The 12,363-nt window shown below is 34.0% G+C and overlaps 1 protein-coding gene across 1 annotated transcript in view; it reads right to left on the bottom strand.

Annotated features, from left to right (window-relative positions):
* PPP1R12A (protein phosphatase 1 regulatory subunit 12A) overlaps positions 1-12,363 on the bottom strand; it is a 160,535-nt gene that overhangs the window by 85,527 nt on the left and 62,645 nt on the right. The window contains 1 exon segment of the mRNA XM_032645243.1: positions 6,122-6,252. Coding sequence (XP_032501134.1) covers positions 6,122-6,252 — 131 coding nt within the window.

Below are 12,363 nucleotides of genomic sequence, written 5' to 3'. Positions count from 1 at the left end.
CAATGCTAGCCTAACATAGGGCTAATTTTCTCTGCTATTGAAAAAGTTTAATACAAACACTAAAGCTACTCAAGATAAAAGCATTCCTTAAACATCTGTGGCAGAAGGCTAAAAAAGAAATGTAGTGACAAAATTTAAAAGAGACAAAAGAGATTATAACCACATCAATAACCAAAGTGTTAATAAAACAAATCATTTAAGTTTTATTATTCAAATACAAAATTTTTTTTATAAGTCATAGGAATTTTTGTTTATATGAAAAATAAAGACAATGCCAAGGCTAAAGTTACAGTCATTCAAATAAATAACATTCACTGGTCCATCAAGAAGGACAAGCTGAATAAACTATAATGACACTGCACAATAGAGTACTAAATACTACACCTGAAGAGAACAATGAGAAATAGCTCTATAACCCACTATATAGTGGTCTCCAGGATAGACTGTTAAGTGAAAAAAGAAAACTGGAGAAATAGTGTATGATAGTCTTTCATTTATCTGCAAAGAGGGAATAATACTTATATTAAAACACAAACTGGGATAAAATATAAAATTTTAAAATGTTACCCATAGGAAATAAGGTGGTAGAGTAGGGACTGCCGTTAGAACCTGGTATTTTATGTAAATTATAAAACAAAATTAAACTAAACAAAAAACAAACTTAAACAATGAACTTAATGGTATATCTAGTTAGTGGCATAACCACACAGAAAAGAATTATTCCAAGTGACTTCAGTACACACAGTAATTTGATGGTATATTCCAAGTGGGATACCATAAGGACAAAAAGAAATGTTACCCCCCTCACCCCTGCCAAAAAAACGAAAACAAAACCCCAAACTTCAAACTGCTTTCAGTAATCATTATTATTGTGGTACTGTTATAAGCAATCTAATGTATATGTAATATATGATGAAGCAAATTAGTATTATGTGTTATTTTAATTCTACAGTTCTTGGCAACAAAGTAGGGGAGAAAGGAAATATTGATACAAGATAGAAGAGGTTAAAGAAAGACACCCTGATGCTGAATTTGAATTTGAAAGAATGATCAATGCAGCAGCAATGAGCACTTCTAGCACCCATTACAAGGAACAGGTTTCCTTAGAGAAATGGCAATTCCAGACCCAGGGCAGGAAATATAAAAGATGAGTCTGGAACATTTTTATACTACTAAAGAGCAAGGAGGCTTTTAAAGATCACTTTATTTGGTCATGTCCCAAGGTCTCAGAAGCCAACATGAAGAGACTCTTGTAGACCAAAGATGGTACAATTTGCTAATCAATAAGGGCAATAACTGCAATGGATTGAAATACATCAAGTACGTTTAAATGCATGTGCTCAAGTTATTTAGATCTCAAAAAAATCTATTAGTCCTTTTTGAAGGTAACTAGTAAACCAACTCATTATTTTAAAAATCAGTATATGCAGGGAAAGAATAAAGAATATATCCTGTTTTCCTATAAAACTTGTACAAGGGGTAACCAAATAGTAGATATGAGGCAGTTTCCTTTACAAAAATATTTCAGCTAATAAAAAAGAAAGACAAAGTTTAAATGCTGCCATCGTAAAACTCCTATGTTTTCATCTAATTATTTCTTCATCTCATTATTCTTTTATCTATTATTTCTTTATTTTGTTATTATTTCTTGGTTATTGAAAGCCAAGTCAGAGGACTTGGTTTTCAATGTTTTGCACATAATTTAAATATATAATTCAGTTATACTTAATGGCTAGAGTTATAATTAACCGATCGTTATAGACTGGAACAATAAATTGAAAACATAATTTCTTGGGCTCCATAATCATTCTAGTATGTCCAGAAGTCATAGTTCTAGTATGTCCAATTTTACTTCTAGTCCATAGCCCAATGACATTCAACTACAACTTTTAGGGAAGAATACCTTGATGTGACAGTGAGAATTTTATACTGCCTATATTAGTTTGCTAGTATTACCATAACAAAATACCATAGACAAAGTGGCTTAAACAATAGAAATTTATTTTCTCATAGTTCTAGAGGCTGGAAGACCAAGATCAGGGTGTTGGCAGGTTTGGTTTCTTCTGAGGCTTCTCTCCTTGGCTTACAGATGGCCACCTTCTAACAGTGTCCTTACGTTGTCTTTTCTCTCTGTGTGCAAGACCCTGGTGCCACTTTTTGTGTCCAAATTTCCTCTTATAAAGATACAGTAAGATTGGATTAGGGCCCACCCTAAGGGCCTCATTTTAATTTAATCATCTCCATCTATACAGTCACATTCCAAGGTTCTGGGGCTTAGGCCTTCAACATATGAATTTTGTGGGGACATGATTCAGAGTGTAACACTGTCAGTTCAGCACCCCAAAGGAAGAGAATAATGTTAATACATACATTTCAATATCTGATCCATCAGTAAATAGTAAAACAATGCATATACTGACCATTAACACTATGCTCCCCAAACTCACTTCATTTATTCTTCCTCTAATCCACTCTGGTGAAGGGGCATTATTAAACAATCTCTATTTTTGGTTTTCCCTAAGACTTCTACCTTATTCATAGCAGGGAGATGTTGAAAGTAATTATTTTGGTGAAAATGTGAGAAAATTGAGCCAGAATATGAAGAACTATCATTCATCTATTCACTTGGCTTTTGCTAGGCTAGAGACCAGATGTGAAATTGTTAATTGTCTAGAAACTAAACTGCAACCTCACATTCTTTGTTCTACTGTCTCCAATAGAGGTCAAAAATTTGGAACTCGCTGTATCCTACCTAATCATCCACAAATCCTCATAGTGAACTATCTGTGCTTCACTGTTTTGTTTTACCTCTCAGTTCAATAGGGTTCAATTAGTACTATTCTGTGCAAAATGTAGTTGGTAAAGAAGCATGTAAACAACTGATATGTTAGAGATGATGATGAATCAGCCAGGAACATTAGAAGGGTTTCTGGAAGAAGTGATTCTAACACAAACTGCTAAAGTCTGGTAGTAGCTGGTCAAGTAAAGAAATGAGGCAAATGAATCACTATGAGCAAAGACACAATGATATGAACCAGCAGGGAATGCTGGGGAACTGAATGTAGTCTATATTGACAGTAAAAAATGTAGAAAGCAATATGAGAAACAAGAGCTAGGAAGAAGCCAGATCATTCCCATTTTATAAATAATATTAATCTACATTCTCTACAAAGGTAGAGAATGGCAGAACCAGGATTTGCAAACAAATTTAACTCCAAATACATCACTTAGCAGAGTGACCCCATGGTTTACAACTGTTGTCTCTACGTCATTATTAATAGGGCCTTCCTTTACCCTATAAATGCTCTGATTTGGTAGGTATCTTTCACCCTACCTCTTAAGCCACCATGCTATATGTTTTCTAGACCCAAGAAAACTAGGATTTTGGATTTCATTAACTTCTCTCACTCATTAGTGAAATTAATTACTGAAAGAGATAATGCTGGTGAAAATAATCATGCATTTAGAAGGGTTTTAGGCAATCATCACCTAACAAATAGCCCAGTATATACGAGAGTTGAACGGTCTTTTATAAAAATATTATCATTATTTAAAAAAAAGAATCTCAGAGGGCAGAAAGAGCAAAAAAGGAAAAGTCATCATTCTTTTAATTTTAATTTTGTTCAAAAAAACTATAAATTTAAATATAGTTGACCCTTGAGCAACATGAGGGTCAGGGATGCTGACTTTCCCTGCAGTTAAAAATCTGTGAATAACTTATAGTTGGCCCTCCACATAAGCAGACCTCCTGTACCCGTGGTTCCTCAGTATTCCTGGTTCCACAACAGCGGATTCAACCAACTGCAGATCACGTAGTACTGAAGTATTTACTGTTCAAAAAAATCCATGTATAAGTGGAACCACGCAGTTCAAACCTGTGTTGTTCAAGGGTCAATTATACTTCAGTTATACCACAGCCATTAATGCCATAAATGCCTATATAAAGGTAGTTAGATCAGCAAAACTATAGTCAACCTTGGTCAAAATAGGTCATTTTTGTTTGTATAAGTCCTATGAAACACATATTCCGTATCCCACCTTCCAAAAAGAAGAAAAGTTGTATTACTCTACTGAAACTATTAACACCTGCAGCAGACTGCCCAATCCTCCTCACACTTATTTCCTGGCATTAAAAAAACTGAATATGCCAGATACTTGCTTCTCCCAGCAAAGACATGGGCAAATTACCAAGCCCAGGCCAACATAAGTTCCTTAAGGGGAAATCTGCTATAGTCAGAGGGCTCTCTAAGGAAGGTTTCCCTCCTTGACAGTCACAGAATATGGAGAAGATACTTTCCACTCCCCAACCACTTTTTATTTTGCTCTTGGATGTGCATATGTAAAAACACAATTCAGGAGTTGTGGCAATCATCTTGTAACCAGGAGGGGACAAGGCTAAGAATAAAGTCTATATTTGGGAAAGGCAGGAGAAGAAAACACCTGAAGACTCCAAGCCCTGATGACAGCACTGAGCAGCTTAATAAATAAACCTGAATGCCCTTCCTCTAAACTGTGTATTATCCTGTACAACAAGTACCCTTTCTCTTTACGTCAGTTTAAGTTTGATACTGTTACTTGCATCTAAAATCATCCCAACTGACACAACGGGTTGTTAATCAAGTCTACAAGAGGAAATTATTCAGGACAATTATTACTGTCTTTTCAAACTCAGAAGCATGAATTAAAAAGGAAACACAGGATTACACATCTGAAGAAAGCTGGGTTTTCATTTTCCCAAAAAGATAAAAAAGATAATGGTCAAAAGTTAATACATACTGAGTATTTCCTATGTGCCAGGAACTATACTTGGTGGGTTATCTCAGTTAACCCTCACAACAAACCTAGAAAATATTATTCCCATTCTACAGAGGAGAAAGCTGACGATTATAAAATTTAAGCATCTTGCCCAAGGTCATACCCCTTGAGAGTGGTTGAGGAAGCCTTCATAATCCACATTAGTTGACTTAAGAACCTAAGTACCAAATATTTAAGGACAGCTGAAGATAAATGCACCTTAGCTATTTTTTTCTATGAAGATGAAATCCAAGCCCTTTGTTGAGCATGAAAAGAACAGAAAGGAATAAAGAGAACCACAATTAAAATTATGAATAACCACTGTTGATTTACAATGGCAAAAAGAATCCTTCATTTTACACATAAAGAAATCAAAGCCCAGAAAGAGGAAACAAATTATCAAAAGGTGTAGCACAGTCAGTGTTAGAGTCAAATAGCTCAGATTTTCTGATTCCCAGAGCACTTTTCATTTCACCAAACACTGCCTCTCCTTTAAATTGATATACTGTATCTCCAACATACATGGGGACTCGGTGGGGGGGGCAGGCAGTGTATGTGTGCATGAAATGTACAAAGAAATAAAACTATGAAGACTTACTAAGAGAGATTCACAGAGTAGGACTACCATATTTATTCAATATTTATTAGCTGATAAGCTTTGATGCGAGCAGATAGACATTAAAAATGTTTATGGTGCTGGATACACAGCAACAAGAAAAAATAATTTGATGAAAAAATTATTTTGTCAGGACATGTATACTTCCTTGTTAAATGTTTCAAGAATCAAATTTTCTCAGAAAGTACTCCCCTATTAAAGGTAGTTAAGAATACAATGACTATTTTTCACTAAATTTTCATGTTTTTAGAAAACAATCTTAATAAAAACTAAGCATAAATATACTGAATAATTGGAGAATTATGTATCATATTCTTTCTTTAGCAAAGTAACCTAATTCAGAATTGTTGTTAATTTCCCCTAACAATTCATGATTACATAGGGATATACTAGATTGCTAAATATTAACCTTGAATCATTTGACAATACATGTACTCAAAAGAAAAGGAGATGGGGCTGGAGAATGTGTACAATTACTGATATCAATTTAAAGTACCAAAAGTCAAAGATGGTAGGGAGACAAGAAGATGATCTCACACCAAGAGACAATATTTGGATTCCCATGATCTACTTATTCTCTTTCCTGGGAAGAATTATTTTTATGAATTAAGGTAATATAAGAGTTCACCCATTTATCTATAACAACAATTTCTATAAAATCTCAAGTCTCTAAATAGTATTTGGATAAAAACAAACACAGAACTAGCTTACTCTGCAATATCAAGATATCCACAAGAAGCAGCTGCATGTAGTGGTATCCAGCCTTCATTATCAGGTTGATTAATATTTGCTCCATTTTCTACCAGAAACTTCACCATATCAACATTGTCATCAATGCAAGCCTAAAAACAAAACAGAAAGCAGGATTAGAAAAATTTTGAATACTCCCAACAACACATCAACAGAATAAAATTCCTATTTTGAAGCTTTTATAACATATTTTCTATAAGGTAGTCTCTTGCCATCTTGATTGTACTGCTATGAAGTAGGCCAATGGTACTACCTAAATTTTAATAGTCCTTGCTTAGATACCCATATAACAATACTGTATGTGACTAGACTTTTTATGCCAACCCCACGAGGAAAACAAGTACATGTCAACATGGAAACAATCAAAACATTATAATTAAGTACCAATCATATCCTCTATAGCAGTGGTCCCCAACCTGTGGTCTGTTCAGGGAGTGGGATCCCTTCAGGGAGGTGACAAGGTCAAAACTATTTTCAAAATAATACTAAGATGGTATTTCCCCTTTTCACTGTGCTGACATGTGCACTTGAGGATGCAAAAGCACTAGTGGTAAATATGTTTCTGTCTAAGAATAAATCAAGGCAGTGGCAAAAAAACCCAAAAAAACCACCCCACAGCACTTTACTGTCCTTGTATTCACCACTCTGCACTCACAGGTTTTTTTTCTTTCCCAAGCTATTTTTACTTATGAATGTCCTTGACAATGCAGTAAAAACTATGAATTTTATTAAATTTTGACTCTTGAATATACATCTTTTAAGTACTCCGTGGAATAAGGAAGCATGCATAAAGCATTTCTTCCAAATATAATGACTGCCCTGAGGAAAAACACTTGTGCAATTAATTTGCAAGCCGATCTAGCCACTTTTTCCATGGAACATCATTTTTTAAAAAAATTTTTATTGGGGTATAGTTGATTTACAATGCTGTGTTAGTTTCAGGTGTACAGCAAAGTGAATCTGTTATACATATATCTACTCTTCTTTAAAAATTCTTTTCCCATATAGGCCATTATGGAATATATTTTTACTTAAATGGCAAACTATAGTTAGTCTAACTTGGATGTTGGCAGAAATTTTCTTGAAAATGAACAAAGTCTGTCAAAAAAAACTAACAGTATTTGTTGCCAATGATAAAATTCAAGATTTCAGGAGTAAATGAATTAGTTATTTTAATTAAAAAATGCCATTTATATAACATGGGTAAAGTATTGCTTTAATTCATTTAAAAATGAATTAATAAATATATAGAGTTCTCTGTTTTATCCTCTAGTACTGTAAATATTAATATATACAACCCACAGAAACAAAGCTCTTTGAAGTCCTTCATAATTTTTAAGAGTATAAAGGGGTCCTAAGATGAAAAATTTTGAGGACCGCAGCCTATAGTAAATAAGAAGGGAACTTTTTTCAATGCTTACTTTGTGCCAAGTAGTATGATTGGTGCTTTATCTATTTTACTGATTTGTATATATTATCCTCACAAAATCCCTCATGAGAATGGGAATTTTGCTGTATCCCCAGCACCTTTTACCATTCTTTGCATGTGGTAGGGGCTCAATAAATGAATAAATGAACAAGAAAGCTAAGATTCAAAGAGATCAAGTAGCCTGAATAAGCCACAGAGATGGGAAATGATAGAGCTGAGATTCTATCACAGATGTTCAGATTCCAAAAAATAAGCTCCTCCCACACTTAACACCATATCCACAGATGTTCCTATTTCAGCAACTATTTCTCACCTATTTTGCAGTCTCTGAAACAGGATATCATACACTCTAGGCACTTAATAAGTGCTTGCTGTATAAATAAAACCAATTTTCCTATATCTATCACAGAAGCAAAAGAAAACAGTTTTAGTAGCTTTTTCCTAGGGGGGAAAAAATGACAAAGTTGGTGTCAAGAAAAGCACTAAGGACAAAGTACTTTACACCTAAAGTGGAAAAACACTGACAAGTGTTTGGCTGTAGGCTCTAGTTCTGGCTCTGCCACAGATTTTATAGCTGTGAACAAGTAATTTAAACTTTTGGGGCTCTGTCTTTCAAGTGGAGGAGAGAAGCTGGTGGGTTACATATCTCTAAAATTCCCTAACATATTTAACATTCTTATATATCCATGATTCTTCCCTTTGGAACAAGTTACAGGCAATCTGAAGGCAAGATCCCAAAGTGCCCAAACAGTACTTTACACATAGCAAATGGTAAATGAGTATATATAAACAACATTCATACAAAGTTTAAGCATATACTGCTTGGGAAAAGAACTGTGTTTTTCAAGGAGCAGTGGTTAAAGGGTAGGAGAGATTTGAGAACCACAGCTATCTAATAACAAGAAACATCAAAATTCTACTGTATTATGAAGTAGTTTATAAAATGTTATTTGAGATAGCTAATGACTCACAGTGGCTTGAAATAATATTAGATCTAGTTATAAGTTTAAGCATTAATTTTCCTTGAGAAAAGATATTAAATTGTATTCTCCTCTCTCTCAACCTCTTTTAATTCCTACAGGCTCCAAAACAGTATTCTGATTTTATCATTGATATAAAAATATAAAACTCTACCTGATAAATGTTTTCTAATACAAATATGATTATTGTTTTTAAAAAATGGAGAAAAACATTAAAACAAGAAATTATAATATATATGGGAAATGCTCACAATATATTAAGTTTTTTAAAAAGGATACAAAACAGTTTGCCTAATATGATTCTAATTTTACTTTAAAATCTACACTAAAGACTAGAAGAGGGCTTCCCTGGTGGCGCAGTGGTTGAGAGTCCACCTGCCGATGCAGGGGACACGAGTTCGTGCCCCGGTCCGGGAGGATCCCACATGCCGCAGAGTGGCTGGGCCCATGAGCCATGGCCACTGAGCCTGTGCATCCGGAGCCTGTGCTCCGCAGCAGGAGAGGCCACAACAGTCAGAGGCCCGCATACCGCAAAAAAAAAAAAAAAAAAAAAAAAAAAGACTAGAAGAATATATAATAGTCATTATCATTGGTTGTGTGACTATGAATAATTTTTATTCTTTAAATTTTTCTTTATTTTCAAAATGTGTACAATGAATAGGCAGTGTTTACATAAAAAGAAAATCTATGTATAGCTGATTCACTTTGTTATAAAGCAGAAACTAACACACCATTGTAAAGCAATTATACCCCAATAAAGATGTTTAAAAAAAAAAAAAAAAAAGAAAATCTAAGCCTTGATTCTTAAATGAAAAATATTAAATCTACTGTATGGATATGGAGAAAAAACTAATTGCTGATAAAAGTATAAAATTCATATAACCCCTTCAGAAAACCATCTGACAGTATCTACTGAAGTTATATAGAATTGATAAATAAATGGGGTGGGATGTATGTATATATGGGGAGAGTCTACTCATGTAATAGAATCCTATACATCAATGAAAAAAGAACAACAAACAAAAAGAACAAACTAATGCTACCTTCAACAACATGGATAATCCCTGCAGACATAATACATGAGCGAAAAAAGTAGACACAAAGGATACAAACTGTAAATTTCCAGGCAAAACTAATCCCTGGTTATAAAGCTCAGAATCCTGGTAAATTTGTGGGGAAATAACAGGAGGGGCACGAGGGAGCTTTTTGGAAGACTGGAAATGTTCCCTACCTTTCTGATTTTTTACATAGGCACACATATATGTAAAAATTCACTGAATTATATGCTGTGTACTTCATTGTATGCAAATTATACCTCATTTAAAAAAAAAGAAAAAAATAGGCTACCATGTATTAAAAGCCTACTGTATATTATCTCCAGTATAAAGCACTTTATCTTTCTCTAAATTGCACATGCTAAAACATGTCTTCCTTTAATTTCTATCCCCTGCCTCCCGAGGCTCCATGTATCAAATGGAATCTCTCTTTTAACTGATAATCTTTAAATATTTTGAGTTCTCCCCACTGCCCAAATTCTCACATATTCTTTTATAGGCTAAGTATCCCTAATTTCTCTGGCTATTCCTCATATTATATATGCTAAAAATTATATATGCTAAGGCCCTAGAAATACAATGAAGGGAAAAGATCACATAGTATAGGAGGCTAGTCCATAAACAACAACGTAAGGGTATAAGAGCAGTGGGTAGAAAGTACTAAAATATCACTGGGAACATAAAGAGATCTTGTGATTAAGACAGTCCATAAAGGAGAATACATTTTTTGAAGATTACACAGTTGTTGTTCAATTCGCAATTCAACTAGAAGGAACTTCACTAAGCAGATGCACTATGACTTAAACAATGTATGGAATAAATGAACAGAAAGTCATCCAGTGGTAGATAGTATCTGCAAGTTATAAAAGAGAATAAGGCTAGGTGGTAAGAGGTCTGAATGTATTGCAGGTAAAAAAATCTGAACATAATGCAAAGATGACAGGATTTGACATTAGAGGTGGTTTTCAACCTATTTTCTAATCCTACTCATCAAGAAAACCTGCTACACTCCCATCAGTAATAGTGGCTCAATTCAGCAGTAGGAGTAAGTAGGAGAAAACACTGTAGAATTTCAGGTAGATGATGTTTGAAAAACCTATTCAGAGTTTAAAAGCAGAGGGTTGACATGATCAGATCAGTATTTCAGAAAGATTACTGGAAGTGGTATGAAGAGAGAAGAGCCTGAACTGAGCAACACCAGTTACTCAGAACGGATATTAAGAGAAATCTGGGAGAAAATGTACAAGGCTTAATTAAAGATTGGATATGAAGGGCGAGGGACAGGGAGAGGTCATTCATGAAAACAAATAGCACACGTTCGAAGAGCAGGTTGGAGGAAGAAAGATAACTTTAGTTTTGGATATGCTGAATTGATTATAGTTGTCTGTATACTTATCTAACGATGCATATCCAGTAGCCACCTGAATACGCAGATCTACAGCTTAAAAATGAATGTGGGATAAAAATATCTATTTGGGAATTACCTGCATTAAGGTAATAATTAAAATAATGGGACCTAAAATCACTCAGGGAAAGAATGTAGAGAAGTGATTTCCATGAAAATAGTAAGAGAAAGGTTAAAATTAAATTATAATCAGTATATTCTACTTGGAGGACAAAGACATTTGTGGTATTTTATTCAGCAGTTATAGAGAGTTCTCAAGAAGCTCATCATCTAGTATGGAAGACAAATACACAAGTAAATAAAAATATCAAAATGAATATGATAAATACAGTTATATGGCTGTACACTTCTTACCATGGAAGTCAAGAAGAGAGGAACTAAAGAAGAATGGTTGTAGTCAGGTAATACTTCCTGGAGAGGCTCTACACCTAAACTTAACATATGAACAAGTAACAAACACTTCCTGGTGTATGAAGATGCAAAATCACATATGGGGAGGATAAAGGTAGGGCAGGATCCAGAACAGAGTCTTATTTGCCATCTTATGAGTAATTCTTTGACAGTGAAGATAAAAGATCCTCAGGACAAATGGTTAATTTTTAAAGTTTCTCCATTTTAAGAAGATGACTGCCCTGGCTCTTTGAAAAAATTAACATATAGGAATAGCTATTTCCCAGTAAATGAAATGTTGCCGATTTTGATTTTAAATGTTTGTTTTTAAGTCAGTATAACTTAAGAAACATCAAATACCTAAAAGCAGTTAATACCTAAAGCAGTTAATGTTAAATGTGCTTGTGCCTTTATTTTGTTTAAATGTAGTAAGTTTTTGAAATGTTTAAATATAAATTAAATGCCAAAAACATCATTGTAAATCATATATTATAAAGGAATCTCAAGTTTGTGTTGTAAATTGTTCAGTGTTCTCCTGAATATTACAAAGCATACACAATAAACTGGCAGATATGCCCATGAAAATATTGTTGCTAAGAGAATCGAAAGCTAACACATGCAGCACATTAAGAGACACATGACTTGCTAACTTGAAATATCTGACTAAATATGGTCAGTCTATTAAGCCATATATGGAAAGAAACAGAGTGACTCAAATATACTTCTAAAATCTTATCTGACATGATTTATCTTAAGTTTTTCTTAAATACATATTCCGAGCCATTACCAATAACAGATGATTGTGTGAAGACACTTTTGTCATTTAATCCCAGGTACAGGCAGCTTTGTCAACTTGAACTATAAACTATCTCAATAAACTAGTTCAAGTACATAAAACATCTGTTTTTATTGAAAAGGGGGCCTAGTTATTTTTCTCAGCAAGT

This window comes from Phocoena sinus, chromosome 10, assembly GCF_008692025.1.
Source record: "Phocoena sinus isolate mPhoSin1 chromosome 10, mPhoSin1.pri, whole genome shotgun sequence".
Classification (NCBI taxonomy): Eukaryota; Metazoa; Chordata; class Mammalia; order Artiodactyla; family Phocoenidae; genus Phocoena; species Phocoena sinus.
Note: the sequence above shows the minus strand (reverse complement) of the source record. Positions and strands in the feature narration are given on the sequence as shown.